Here is a 14,114-nt window from a genome sequence, read left to right as displayed (position 1 = left end):
GGGATGCAAATGCGAGAAATCTACTCACAAATAATTATTACTTGGAGTTGAAAGTTTGGCAGTGTGGGAAGTTTAGGGGTAGGGTTTAGGGTTAGGGTTTAGGGTTAATTTCCAACTTCCACACTGCCAAACCTCCACACTTCAACTCGATGTAAGAATTATTTGTGAGTAAATTTTTCTCATTTGCATTCGTTTCTGATGACGCGTTCTGTGCTCTTCTACTCAAAGTAAAAGCCCAGAAGGGCAAGAAACTCGAAACCGTTCCTTTTCCGCTGAACTCACGTGGCAGGCTGCTGAAAAACGTCAAATGTTTGTAATATTTTAATGCAGGTTCTCGTTACAATCACTCAAAGCTAACTATTTTGAACTGAGGGCTTAGATCAAAGTACTGCAGACCCGCGGAAAACACCAAAACGATGTTATTCTTTCAACGAAATATCATCCTATAAGTTCGGTATCTGAAGTCAGTCCCATAACGATTACGAGTATTTTCTTATGAAGAAGATGAAACGTTTTGTGGTTATGGACAAAAGGCACTATCGCAGTGCTGATTAAAGGTACATGTAAGGAGCATTAATGTGTCTTTTTCAACTCTTTCAGCTGACAGACCTGCAGCGCAAGGAAAGTGAGAAGAAGCAGCTTCTTGACGCGGCTATTGTGCTGGCTGAGAAGGTTGTGAATGGTCGTCTTAGCAAGTCATCCTATGTGGAAAGCGAGGCAAACAACAAAGCCAAGAGGCAGAAATTGAGCACCGAAATCGAAAGCTTGGCCGCAGTCCTTTGATGAAGTTACCGTGTTACGAACCCCAGTGATGTCCAAATGATGATCCTCTTGTTCTTGTCACACTGAATATTGTTTTAACCTTTAACGTTAAAATCGTTGCACGCTAGATTTGTCCCACGCCCGATCCGACAGAGTATATCAGGAAAGTAACAGTGACAGCTGATTTGACACGAATCGTGGGTGAGACAGCCGATTCCTTGGCGTGATTTTGATCGACGTTGTGGATGCAACTGTTTGATAACAGAATCGGCCGAAAATCGGGTGTCAAAATACACGCACGTCAACTGTTTGGCAGACTAATGGAACGATAGGAACTCGAATCGTGTAAACGAGGACTTGAAAACAGTGAAACTGGAGTTGAGGCTGTGAAGACGTTTTTTTTTTTATTGGTGTTATGTTTTAGTGCATGAATTAGCGGTTTTTCCAGAATTTCAAGTAACTAGATGCACGCTGATTTCAATAAGCGTCACGAAGTGTCCCCTTCTTCAGCATCACTCGTTTCTCGCAATACAGAACTCCTTTAGTAAGGATTAGCTGCTGCATTTACCGGCCGAAAAACAACAGCAGCAACAACAACAAAACGAATTCTATTATCAAGTGATAAAAAACTCTGTCGCTTCCTTCATGTAATTCATCCATTAAAGTTATCATATTTTTCTGTTATTTCATGTGGTACAGTACAGTAAATCCAAGTACATTCCTAGCCACGAATCCTGATTTTAAAGTGTAATACCTGGAAACGTGGCTGTCACTTGGGCATCACTGGCATTGTTAAATCATCTTAAAAATTAAATTGAGAGTGTTGAATAAAAGATAACCCTTAGAATAATCTTTTGAATCGTGTAGACCTTCAAGAATAACTTTTGCTTCACAGCTTGTTGTAGAACAAATGCGAGTGTTGTGATAGTGTTCTGCTTAGTGAATAAAATTGACATTTCGAAGGAAATAGGGTTATTCAGTTTCTTACATTTGTCTCATTTTCTATTATCGGGCTATATTTTAAGTGTTCCTCGCTGTTTCCCAGCAGCAAGTGAGCGTGCAACAATACCTTTCTTTCACTTTAGTAACGAATGAAAATGCCATTTCCGACGTAGTGCAGTCAACTTTAGTGGATTTGATGTAATTGGTGAAGCATCCGCGAAAGGGGAAATGCAATGATAACGGATTGAAGAGCCTTCAAATAGGATAAAATCGAGAAAAGTCTAGCCCTGGAGGTATTAGTCAGGTTCGATACACCTGCTGTGTCGTACAGAAATTAAAACATGAAACCTAAATGGTGAACAAAAAGGCATTGAACTTCATTATCTTCGCAGTTATAGGTGCAAACAAGTCAGTCAGGAAAGACGCTAGCTTCTAAAGCAGCAACAGCAAGTGTTTCATAAACTCCTGTTCTTCGGCCATCGAAGATTAACAAGAAATAATAAACAATGTGAATCAACGCCTTCTTATGAACTAGACGTTTTCAAAAGTAGCCGTTATGATCTTCAAAATTATTTAGATACAAATTACTGCAGGTCTTGGACCGAGACTGAGAAAAACGATCTTAACAAAAATAGCAGTTACAATGTGTACTTATTAAGTAACAGCTTATCGCTACTAAGGTTAGCATTAAGAGGCCGATTAAGTTCCTAAGAAACAATGTTTCTTTAATTTTACAGTGATGCGAGAATTTGAAAATGAATCAATGTCTTGGTCATTCTTACCCTCAGCTCGAAAGAAAATAAGACAGGTGCGTCTGCCTATGCTAAGAATGTTGCTTATACTAGGGTTGCCTGTGAAACCAGCCTTTGCTCAGAACACTTGACTGATTTATGCTTACAGGGAACAACATTCAGACAACAGGCCGACAATCCGAACTTTCTGAGACTGCCTGACGTCATGAACCCTATTTAATCACGTGTATTTACTCATGTTTCACCTGCAAAGGCAACAACAACAACAAAATCGTCTCTGATAATTAGGAAAACCGACTGCTGCAGTGGGTATTTATGGAATGCAAGCATCAGTCCCAGTTTATTTACACATTACGCCTGAATCCACAAAACAAGAGTGCACTGATAACGCTTAATTACACAAAAAATATCTTCATATAGTGAAAACCTGAGCTCCAGGGAAAAAAACCCTTACGTAGGAGGAAACCTCGTGATCCCTTCCGAAAGAAGAATCAAGCACCTATAATTAACAAGAACCTCGAGTGAGAGATCGAGGAGGCAAGATTGAACATATACATAGATAGGTCTGTAAGTAATACCGAGTGCGAGTGTTTCATAAGGGCCTCCTAACTCCGAGAAACAGATGAAAGCACGACGCCGTAGGCGGAGTGCTTTTATTGTTTCGAGGTGTTTGGAAACTCTGATGAAACACGCATATCTTTCATACCTTGCACAGACTATGCACCGGTCTTTGAAGGTAGCGAGCATCAGAGAGAGGCCTGGGGTCAACGACAACGGCGCCATGTTTGACTTTTTCGCCTGAAGATTTCACCTCGGAAAGTCATGAAAATGAACGAAATACTGAAAAATACTCACGTTTTTGTGGAGGTTTTGAGTATGGCACGGTGCAGTGTTGTGCAACAATGGAATGAAGATGCATTTCAGAAAGCGTTTAAGTGGGCAAACTACTTTGAAGAGGCAAGCTTTACAGACAGTCTAACCCCTTTTGAAGGAAAATAGAGAGTATTTTTTTAACGCCGAAGGCGCTCACACAAGTGCCTAAGGCGCGAGCCTGTAGGGGGGTCTGGGGGTATCCCCCCCCCCCTCCCCCCCAACAAATGTTTCAAATTTAGTTTCTCTCAAGGGGCATTCCCTGCATTTTGACATCATTCTTGTGGTATTCTGTAAGGTACAATTCTTGGAGCTGTTAAATGGAGCAAGACTGCTGGCCTTATGAGTTTGCACAACATGGGGTGTTCAACGGAGAAACTGAGGAAGACATTATAGGATAAGAAAGTGTAATACGTAACATACGCTTTACACTCAGATCGCAAAAAAATACTTAAGATAACCAATTTTCTTCCTTTTTTCAGAATTTCTTGATAAATCGAGAGAATCTGATAAAAATCGGGAGAGCGGGAGGCAACACATCAAATCAGGAGTCTACCGATCGAATTGGGAGGGTTGGAATGTCTGGCTTTAGCAAATTAACCTTAAGCTTAATGGGTGTCTGAAATAAGACCTAAGACATGACAGACATAAGATCTACTGTCCACTCTATTGATCTTTAGAACGTCTGCGGGATGTCTTTGAAACCCTGGGACATCTTCTCCAATGTACATGTGGCTAAATTATAGAATGCCGGGTCACTTTTAAAACAAGTACTTTTTTTAGTGGCTCAGCAACTCAGTAGTCAACTGACAAGCCGCTGAGCCACTCAAAGATATACCTTACTTATTCTTGAGCATTTGGATTTCACTGACGAGCTGCGAAGCCGCCGAGCCACTCAAAGAAATTATACCTTACTCGTTCTCGAACATTGAATTGAGCCGCAGAGCCACTTAAAGATATACCTTAGTCGTTCTTATAAACATTGACTTTTACTGCTGAGCCACAAAGCAACTGCAGTGATACTGCATGCTTCAAAATTGGCCCTGTATTCTGTATTTGCTCTTCATTGAATGTTTAATAGTCCCCTTTGAAACTGTGGCACTATGTGGACAAAGATCGAGACCAGTTGGCGTGTGTGGACGGGTAATATTACTAGTTATCCTTGAAATTGCAGGAAAAAAGTAAGCTTAGGTTCAATAACTTTTTGAACTTATAAGGTTACATGTATTTGCTTTAAAGGTTTATCGTAGACTGCAAGCAAAGCCAGCTCTGGCAGAAAAACTTAATAACTATCTTGAAAACTTCAACAAATCTGGACAGTTGTTCCTGGGAAATTTGAAGTTGTCTCTCGAAGTTCTGGGAAAATCAAAGTCTTTGCTGAGACGATTTCTGCTTCAGAATCGGCATTTGTCAGAGTGCCAGTATCAATGGATGCTAAAGTTATGTGACGTAACAGTTGGAGAAACCCAAGACTACAGCAAGAATGAGAATTTGCTGACAGATGCCACTCATTTGAGCCAGAACAAAGCTGCATTTCAACTGCTGTGTAAAATGAGAAGTCGACTGACTGAAGACATGACATTCACTCCACATAAAACTCCAGAGGCAAGCCCTATGTTTACATTATCAAGATCTCAGGATTTTCTTACTGCTGTTGGTCCAGAGGAAGTGTGCGTAAATGCCATGTCAAATTGTTTATTCAAGCATGTTTTACACTACTTTAAGTTTGGAGGTACAGTGTATATAAATATTAATTTTGTTTTACCTTGGAACATAGACTTATGCCCTGTTCACACCAGACCTTGACCATGTTTTGAACATGTTTAGTTAAACACGTTTTCAAAGTGTTTTCTTTTTAAATCATGTGTGATGATTTTTGTCGACTACATACCGGTACATACAAATTTTAATAGCACAGATCAAAACATGTATTGGAACTTCCCTGAATCCCATGAAGAAGGCAGTCCTACATTTTTCTGTGACTGATTTTCATTTTGTAAAACCCAGTTTAACTAAACTTGTCTTGTTGGTGTGAATTGGGTGTTAGGTGATTCTCAAGGGAAACAGAAAATGGCAGTGGTTATTATTTCGTGTTAATCTACAAAATTGAGTAGTGTTGTGTTATTCTTTCTAAGAATGCATTCATTTGGAAATGAATACACAGAAAGTCAAATCAAAAAGTGCTTTCTCATCACAGCTTTTCAAGTAAGGAGAGGGAAGAGACTTTACTACAATAATTATTATTTGTTAAATTAATGTGGATTCTACCAAAAGTATCGTTTAGCAAAACAAACTTTTGATTACCTCGAAATGAATATGCTTTATCAACTCATTAACAGAGTTATTGACAGGCCTAGGGAAGTACTTGATGTCAAAAAGGTCTTATCAAGTACTGATTTCACTCATTGTCTTTGTGTATTTACCCCTGCTTCTGACTGACAAACTTCAAACTTTTTCAAGTACTTAACTGATTTTATTATAATTATAAACACTAATGAAATACCAAGTGATCTTTTGCGCAAAAACATGATATCTTCACACGTGAGGATAACATGTTACCGGGATATTTCACACCTGAAAAGATCCCTGTTGCTATGGTTACATGTGAAAATCACGCCTTTCAATGTGTTTCATGACAATATTTCACTTGTTCTCTGCGCTCACTCGAAAAGAAATTTTGTATCTCCATGCAGCCATGTAATATCCTTGTGTCCTTTAGCTTTTGTCTCTGTTATAACTTCAGATCCTTGCACCCGCAAAGTGCTTCTCACTGAGAAGCTTGGAGTTCTTGCTGATCAAGAGAATGGCCTTTGGAGTATCCTCACAGCATTGCTTTGCCCTCATGACGATTGTCAGTATGAACAGCAATCTAATGAGGTCAATCAGTTCATTCTGGATTGGCTCACAGGTAAATAATGCCAGCCTGTAACTTCCTTCCTTGTTAGGTCTGATCCCAAGTTGTAGTACTGGCCCAAGTTGTTCAAACAATGGATAACGCTATTCATCGGATAAATCACTATCCAGTGGATAAGTAATAGCGAAACCAATTGCGTTATCCAATGGATAGTGATTTATCTGGTGGATAGCATTATCCACCTTTTGAACAACTGGGGCCTGGTTACCAAGCCAAGCATGATAGCTAAATGAGCGGGAAATGACAAGAAATTTTGGCATTCAAGGTGATTTGGTTTGCATGTTCTGTCTTTTGCTCTTGACATACATGTATATTTTACTTGCATCTGCAAACCTTAAAGGCGGCCAAAGACAAGGTACAAAAACCCTCAACTTGTCACGCAACATTGTTTCGTTGCAAGTTTTGGTCGATGTTTCACGTTTTTCACCTTGCGTGATCAACTTGACCTGCAACAAAAACATTTGTTGCGGGTTGAAGAAATGCAGGGCGCTGATTGGTTGATTTGCTAGTACATGAGCACATTTGTTGCACGACAAGTTGTGAGCTTGATCAAAAACGAGCAACAAAGCCAAAATTTGTTGCTCAGAATAGACCCGCGCTCTACTTTTTGCAACAACTTTCTTCAACCCGCAACAAATGTTTTTGTTGTGCGACAAGTTGATCATGCAAGGTGAAAAACAGGAGACATCGACCCAAACTTGCAACGAAACAATGTTGCACACCAAGTTTAGGGTTTTTTGTATCTCGTATTTCGCTGCCTTAAGTTAATAAGAAACGACAAGCAAAATTGGCAAGCCAGGTCTCCACAAACCCTAACCCTAACCAAACATTAATACATTGCTGCTTTTACCAAGTATTCAGCAGTGCTTTGCAATCAGAGTTTAAAAGAAAAAACTGAAGTACAAATTCTACATATTGGCCAATTAACATAGTCTCATGTAGATTCTAGTTATAGACTTAGAATGGTAACAGAAACAGGTAAAAGAAATACTAAACTCTAATAATTTTAAAACGTGTCTTCACATGTTGTTTTTAACTTGATGAAGGTGAAGTGAGACTGCTGAAATATCTATTGTTTAGTTGTAACTGAAAAACACTCTTTTGTTTTATTTTAATTACTGTTTAATAAACAAGCAGGAGTCTTTTAGAGCGAATTTCACATGACCTTGAAAAATAAACGTAAAAACAGAACTTAACAAAAATGCACAACATTTAATTGGTTGGTTTAGCAAACGTTGATGGAAACAACGTCATCTCTCCATGGAAAGCTATCGGCATTTCGCTTTGATGTCATTTGAAATGCAGTAATGTGATAGGGCAATCAAACTGTTTACTGCCCATATTAGGAGTTTCCTTGGCGGAAATAAGGAGAAACTTTGTTTTAATCTTGCAAAACATTGGTCTGTGAAACAAATTACACACACTTTTTTCAAGGTCATATGGAAGTTGCTCAATCAGGTTTTAAACCATGAGGCGAAGCCGAGTTGTTTTGTAACACGACCTCCAAGTTTAACATTTTCCACAAGAAGCAAGTCCCTCTGGGGTCTGAACAGAGGTTCAAATACTAAACACTTATGACTGGTCCCAAGGGAAACAGTTACCTAAGAATCTCAATGTTTCCCCAGGACGCAGCTGAGGGAAACATTGAAATTCGAGGGAAACAAAATGAACTATTTCCCAATGAACCAGTCATTAAGTGATTTTTTATATAGCACAAAAAGCTATAGCAACGGCAGTCAGTGGTCAACATTAGCGGGTAACAGTGCACTGTTACCCTCTGACATCATAGTTTCAGCACTGTTGCATGCTCAGAGAATTTTGGCAGGAAACAGTATTATTGTTAGATGTCATGTGACCTTGAAGTAACCAATGAGAGTGTGCTCTCTAACAGTGTATTGTTGTGAAAGGAGAACATTAGCATACAAGAAAAGCAAAAGTACAAGCAATGCCTTATTAGTATGCTTTATATAAAGAGTTCTGATGAGGAGTGTTTTATCAGTTGTTAAAGCTCAGTGACTTAAAAAAACTCATCAATAATTCATGAGCTTAACAGCCTATCAAAACACCGATAAACATCACGTGTATGAGCTTTATATCCGATAAAACACTACTCGTTAGTATTCTTTATATAAAGAATACTAATAAGGCATAGCTTGTTTTTCTTGTATGCTAATATTCACCTCTCACAATTTGAACCATTGTTTTGAGTCCAGAGGGACACGCTCTTTGTGGAATGTTTTTTAAGCCGTTCAAAAAACTCGCTTTTCGTGTTTTATCGGGTCTAAAAACACTCCGCTACGCCTCGTGTTTTTAAGCCCCGATAAAACGATAGGTTGTTTCTCTAATAAATTATTAATGATGAAGCCATAACCTGAAGAAGAGCCATGGACTATGTTTTCTTAAAAAGTTACACCACTTTTGTGTTAATTTATTTCCTATCTGTTAATGAAATTATTGTTTTAATGAAGTCCAAATTATTACGTATTAACAGATTGAGAGCAAGTGCTTAGAGATCAACTGCCTTGCACACCATTCTGTGGGTTTGGGCTAAATTTACACTTTGTGCCCACATTTCATTTCCCACCTTTGCCGAACCTGCAGAAACTCCTGGTGTGGTTGCAAGTGATTAACACGTTATATAGGTTTGCCTGTTCATGAGGACTGTATACCTTATTCTAGAAAATTAAGGCTCCATGAAATTAAGGTATTAGAAATTAACGCGACTTAAATTAATCGAATTTAATGTAAAACGACTTTCGAATAAAGAAAATTAACGCAAAGGAAGAGGTAGAATTTCATAATAGAGGAAATTAGCGCAATTAAGACAGTTGTTGGTGACCACTGGAACAAATTTATTCAACGCTGGATGCAAAACACAAAACTGAGCCCTCTGGTCAACAAAACAGTCCTCAAAATTCGAATCAATGTAGGGGTTAACGAAAAGAAAGAAAGCTTGTACCTTATTTTATTGTTTTTAGGTGTCATGAATGTCTGGAAAGGTTTCAAAATTAGGGTTAAAAGAATGGAAATTAAGAGCGCGGAAATTAACGCTGCACTTTAATAATGTCGCGGAAAATAACGCGCAACATATTTAGCGCGAATTAAATTAACGCGAATTTTAACGATTCGCGTTAATTTCATGGATATGAAATATATAATAAGGTATATAATTACTAGTGTAAAACGTTTGCTGTACTCTGTATTCAACAGAATACCTGTCTTACAATGAACCTCATCCCCGTTTGATGTCCCTTCCTCCACATCTTCTCTGCAGACTTTCCCTGACGCATGATAGATTTTGCAAGTTGTACTTGTCTCAACTGTGGAGCTGGGCTGATAGTATGGCACCAAGCATCTGGACCAACGAAGAAGATTGCCACACTAACAGAGGAGTCCAGTGGAGGTAAGTGAGGTGTCTTCGGAGCGTAGGTGTTTGAGGGTGACACATAGAGGATGCTGTCACTTAACTGTTGCATAAGTTGTTCCCATGGAAACAAGATGTGTGTATTTGTTGTAAGGGGCTGTAGCAATGCTAGTTTAACGAGAAAAACAGCAATCATGCAATTGCTGTACCTGCCTTTCTTATTCTCTGCAAGACAACATTGAGGTTTTAGAACAATATGGGCACATTAGTTTTAAGCTACTCACTGACAAAAACGTTTTGTACCCTGTAAAAGAAAATAATGCAATGCAAATAGGTTTTTTTTTTCAAAATGTTTATTGGTGTAGTAGTTGTTGATGCTATTTCTTATTAAGCTCACAATTTTCTCTGCTTTTGATTTCGGGGTTGTCGTATTGTTTGCATCAGCTTTTACTCTAGAAGTGCAGACGCAATGGCATCGAAAATATCAAAGCAGTAAGTTTTGGTTATTCTTTATTGTGTTCCGAAAGGGGTTTTTAACTGATACTCGAGTTTTCCCTTTCCTCAAAACCCCGCGTTTTATTTGAGTGCAGTTCAATTGAACTCTATTGTCTTGTATGATTTATCTTGTGCCGAACAAACTGAAACTTCAGTACAGTTAGTTTTTTAAAGTAATTATGTTAGTATCATACATTGGTGTCACTTTCTCGATTTTGATTGGCTGCAAGCACGCAGGTAATTCTTGCTGGTTCTGTTCCCCTTACGTCATGCAGAAGTGACATCACCTAACATGCTAACTCTTAGCCCCTCGCAAGAAGAAGTAATTGTAAACAATTCTCGTTCTGAGATTACGAAGAATTTTAATTTCTTTAACTTTAATGTTAAGTTTTCAGCTTAAAAATAAAGTTGTTTACTTACAAGTTGATTTGCTGTACGACATACAGTGATCACTTTTTTGTGCGCGCTCTTTTCTGTTCAAGTGCTCAGGAATATGCACAATGAAACAATGAATTATTATTCTATTTGGTCTTCGCAAAGAGCGGTTTTCAATTGAGTGTCGAAAGTAATTAGCGAATTGCTTTGGTTTTGCATTACTTCACTCAGTGATTGGTTCAAAGTTCTCGCGCCATTTTTTCAATCAATCAGAAGTGAAACCAAAACCAATAGTGGCTCGTGCGTGCACATTTTCCCGCGCTTTGTGTCGGCTGCGTGTAATTACTTCGAGTTTTGATTGGTTTTCTGGATTGTCTCCGTCCTTTTTGATTGGCCAAAGTAATTACTTTGGTTTTGGTTTTACGACACTGGATTGAAACTGCATTGGAACTGAAGTGCATGTACCTTCGCGACTTTCGCGATTTCAAAATCTCGCGAAATTAAAGTTCATAATATCATAAAATAAAAGCTGCTTTCCATGAAAGCCGTGTTTAAAATAATGGCTTAGATAGCCTCTTTAATCAGTCGTTTGAATTGATTGAGGGACTCTGCTTCCCCTAGTTGTAAAGGTAAGCTGTTTCACAAAACTGGGCCACTATATCTAAAGCTGTTTTTGTAGTAGTTTGTGCGTGGTTGCGGAACATTTACCTTATTATTCAGAGTCTCTCAAACAATAACACCATTATCGCGATGGGCGAATTTCTAGCAGAGATACTTAGGTGCTAGTCCCTGTAGGGACTTAAATACCATTGTTGCTCTTTCAGTTTGCTTTTGAGAGGCAAGGGTTTTTCATCCTAGGAGTTGCTCTGTCTTGCAGTTTTTGCAGTTTGTCCTGCAAAGTTACTCTAAAGTTTTCCCAACAATATTGCAGTAAAGTTTCTAAAAAATTAAGGAACCAAAACGTTTTCGACCGTTCGGTCATCATCTGTTGTACCTTGGTGGAAATTTACACACAACTTTGCTTTGTTATTCCCAAGGGGAACAGTTTCGGAATAAAATATTGCAGTAGTTGAGATGCGGTTGTACTTGGGCCTGAGGGCCCATAGGGTATTAAGGCCCTGAGTTTGTGTTATCGTCCTCGGCCGTGATAATTAGCAACTATTCACCGAAGTGAAGGTGGCTATTGGTGCATATTTACCGAGGCGAAGCGGCGAGGTGAATATCCACCATTTGTATATACTAAAACAGTGGATAGCATTAAACTCGCGCGCTGATTGGCCACTCAAACTCGGGATATCCTTTGCTATTCACCTCCGAGCAATTCGCGCGGAATTTGGGCCCGAAAATGTTGTAATCTTTGCAGGAATAAATGAGTTAAAATCGTCTTTTTGGGCTATATTATATCACTGTTTGAGTATATACTACAACAACTATTCACCTCAGTGTCAGTGGCTAGGGATGGATATTTACCTCGCGGCTCGGTAAATATCCACCACTAGCCACCTCCACTTCGGTAAATAGTTGTTAACTAGCCACCGACACTAAGTTGAATAGTTGTTTTAGTATATACTAAAACAGTGAGATAATATAGCACAAAAAGATGATTTTAACTTATTCCTGCAAAGATTGAAACATTTTCGGGCGCAAATAGACCACTTTCATAAATGGCGACCAACTTTACATTCTTTTGTATTTATGTTAATTAGACTTACTGCCCTCGTTTTGAAACAAATATTCTTTATAAATTTGCTCTTCGTAACGAGGCTAGAAAGGTTTAGTAGCATTAAAACAAAAGAATAATTTGTTTGGCCGCCATTATGAAAGAGGTCTATAGGCCGAGTTGGCAAAAATCAGTAGATATTCCGCAATATTGAGCAGGGTAATTGTTTTATTATTCAACACTTCGATGACAAAGCCCAATTTTCTACGTTTATTGAAAAAAAAAAGCTGGAAGAACTACCATTTTTCTCCGCGACACACAAAATTACGTGTATCGCAGAATTTCTGTTGAGTACGTACGACGAATATTGAGCGCGCTATGACCATATTTAGACATTGTCACAATGTGTTGAATAATTGCAAAGTATATCCGGAGTTTGAGGAGCCAATCAGCGCGCCCGTTTAACGCCACCCGTTGTTTTAATATATACTAATTTTCGCTACCATGGTCAACTGCATCCAACAGAACAGTTTTCAATTGAGTGTCGTAAAGCAAATACCAAAGTAATTACTTTGACCAATCACAGCCGGTGCAAACAGCACAATGAACCAATCCAAATTCGTAGCAATTCCATGTAAATTGCTCAGAGCGCGGGAAAAATCGAGCGTGCAAGTCGCTATTGGTTTTGGTTTTTCTTCTCATTGGTTGAAAAACTGACCCGGTATTTTTAAGCCAATCACGAAGCGTAGCAATTGCAATCGTGTAATTACTTTCGACAGTCATTTGAAAACTGCTCTAATTGTTAATTATTGTAATAACGGCTGGAATTCGAGTTCTAACGAAGTACAACTAAATAATGAAATGAAATCGGTGACTGACAGCTTTAAATTTGTATTCCTTTTTAATAGGTACATGGGCAGTGGAGCGGTGTTACAAGACGATCAAGCCACAAGTCAAAACCATCTATCCTTTCCAAATCTTTTGAATCATCTCAGCCATTTGGTTACTGGACCCGATTTTATAGCTGATGTCGCGAAAAATGAAATGCGATCTCGCTTAGTTGAGAGATACTCGACTGGAACACATGCATGCAACGATTCCTTGAGCTCAAACCTAAATATCTGGGAAGACATTTTCGAAGTAATACCACTTTAATTTTCCGCCAAGAAGCAGTTCAAAACGAGCATGCTAGAAGAAAGTTTCTTAACAAGATCAGTTTTACGTTATTGGTCACCTCGTCAAATGTTCTGTGCTTTTTACCATTGATAGGAATAAACGAGACAGTCAAATCCGTTTTCGTGTATCTTTAAGGTATTATTTGTATTCGCCAACTGGTTCGGCCTAACCAAGTTAGGACCCATCCACACGTATCGTCCAGAGTCGTTCTAGAAGCCAGGTATTGTCAACAGAGCATGCGCCGTTGTCGGCAAAAGTATTGTTCGTTCACATTATTACATTTTCTTTGTTTTCATACAGCGGCCATGTTGTATATTTAGGCGGTAAAGACTGGATCGGAGTTTGTAACGTCACCGGATTTGAAAATATAGTCGAACTTCCCGCAAGCAACCACCCAGAATGTCAATCCCAGGTGGTCGCTTTCGGAAGGTGGTCGCTTACGAGAGCTTGGACCATATTGAGTCAAATTTTTGCCTCATTAGCATATGGTAACTGCAGACTTACCCATGCACCAATGCCGATCTATGAAATGAAATGTTGTAATAAGTATTATGTGTATAAACTAGGAGTTTATGTGAAAGTGAGTGCTGGCGTGGAAACTGGGAGCAGTGACTGGTATTTTTTTTAAAACAGCTGTAAATTTTTGAAGCAAGAGGGTACTGGAAATGTGCATGAAAGTATTAAAAGAGCGAAGAAAGGTGTGCATATCTTTAGCCTGTGTGGCAGGCGTTACTATCATATAACAGGGTTCGTACGCGTCTTGAAAACCCTTGAAAACCCTTTTGAGAGTGCATTTTCAAGGCC

General features: G+C 38.9%; 2 protein-coding genes across 2 annotated transcripts in view; both read left to right on the top strand.

Moving 5' to 3' along the window:
• The window catches only part of LOC138016700 (dolichyl-diphosphooligosaccharide--protein glycosyltransferase subunit 1-like), a 22,679-nt gene extending 20,950 nt beyond the window's left edge, over positions 1-1,729 (top strand). Inside the window, exon 10 of the mRNA XM_068863896.1 lies at positions 601-1,729. Within this exon, the coding sequence (XP_068719997.1) occupies positions 601-783 (183 nt within the window). The 3' untranslated portion in view covers positions 784-1,729. The remainder of the gene's footprint in view (positions 1-600) is intronic.
• A 1,442-nt stretch (positions 1,730-3,171) lies between these two features.
• LOC138016702 (uncharacterized) lies at positions 3,172-13,423 on the top strand. Its single transcript, XM_068863897.1, has 5 exons — positions 3,172-3,413; positions 4,566-5,058; positions 6,070-6,234; positions 9,451-9,643; positions 13,043-13,423. Exons 1-5 carry the CDS (start codon positions 3,279-3,281, stop codon positions 13,287-13,289), a joined length of 1,233 nt encoding a protein of 410 aa, XP_068719998.1. The 5' UTR covers positions 3,172-3,278; the 3' UTR covers positions 13,290-13,423.
• Positions 13,424-14,114: the final 691 nt, after the last annotated feature.

This window comes from Montipora capricornis, chromosome 9 (genome assembly GCF_036669925.1).
Source record: "Montipora capricornis isolate CH-2021 chromosome 9, ASM3666992v2, whole genome shotgun sequence".
Taxonomy (NCBI): domain Eukaryota; kingdom Metazoa; phylum Cnidaria; class Anthozoa; order Scleractinia; family Acroporidae; genus Montipora; species Montipora capricornis.
The sequence above is the reverse complement of the archived record's forward strand: the minus strand, read 5'-3'. Positions and strand labels throughout refer to the sequence as shown.

Bases quoted from the DNA above. Each gene is read 5' to 3' on its own strand.
- LOC138016702 (XM_068863897.1), top strand. From the start codon at position 3,279: ATGAAAATGAACGAAATACTGAAAAATACTCACGTTTTTGTGGAGGTT. The intron at 3,414-4,565 runs GCAAGCTTTACA...TTTGCTTTAAAG, and splicing joins GGGCAAACTACTTTGAAGAG to GTTTATCGTAGACTGCAAGC. The intron at 6,235-9,450 runs GTAAATAATGCC...TGTATTCAACAG, and splicing joins CATTCTGGATTGGCTCACAG to AATACCTGTCTTACAATGAA.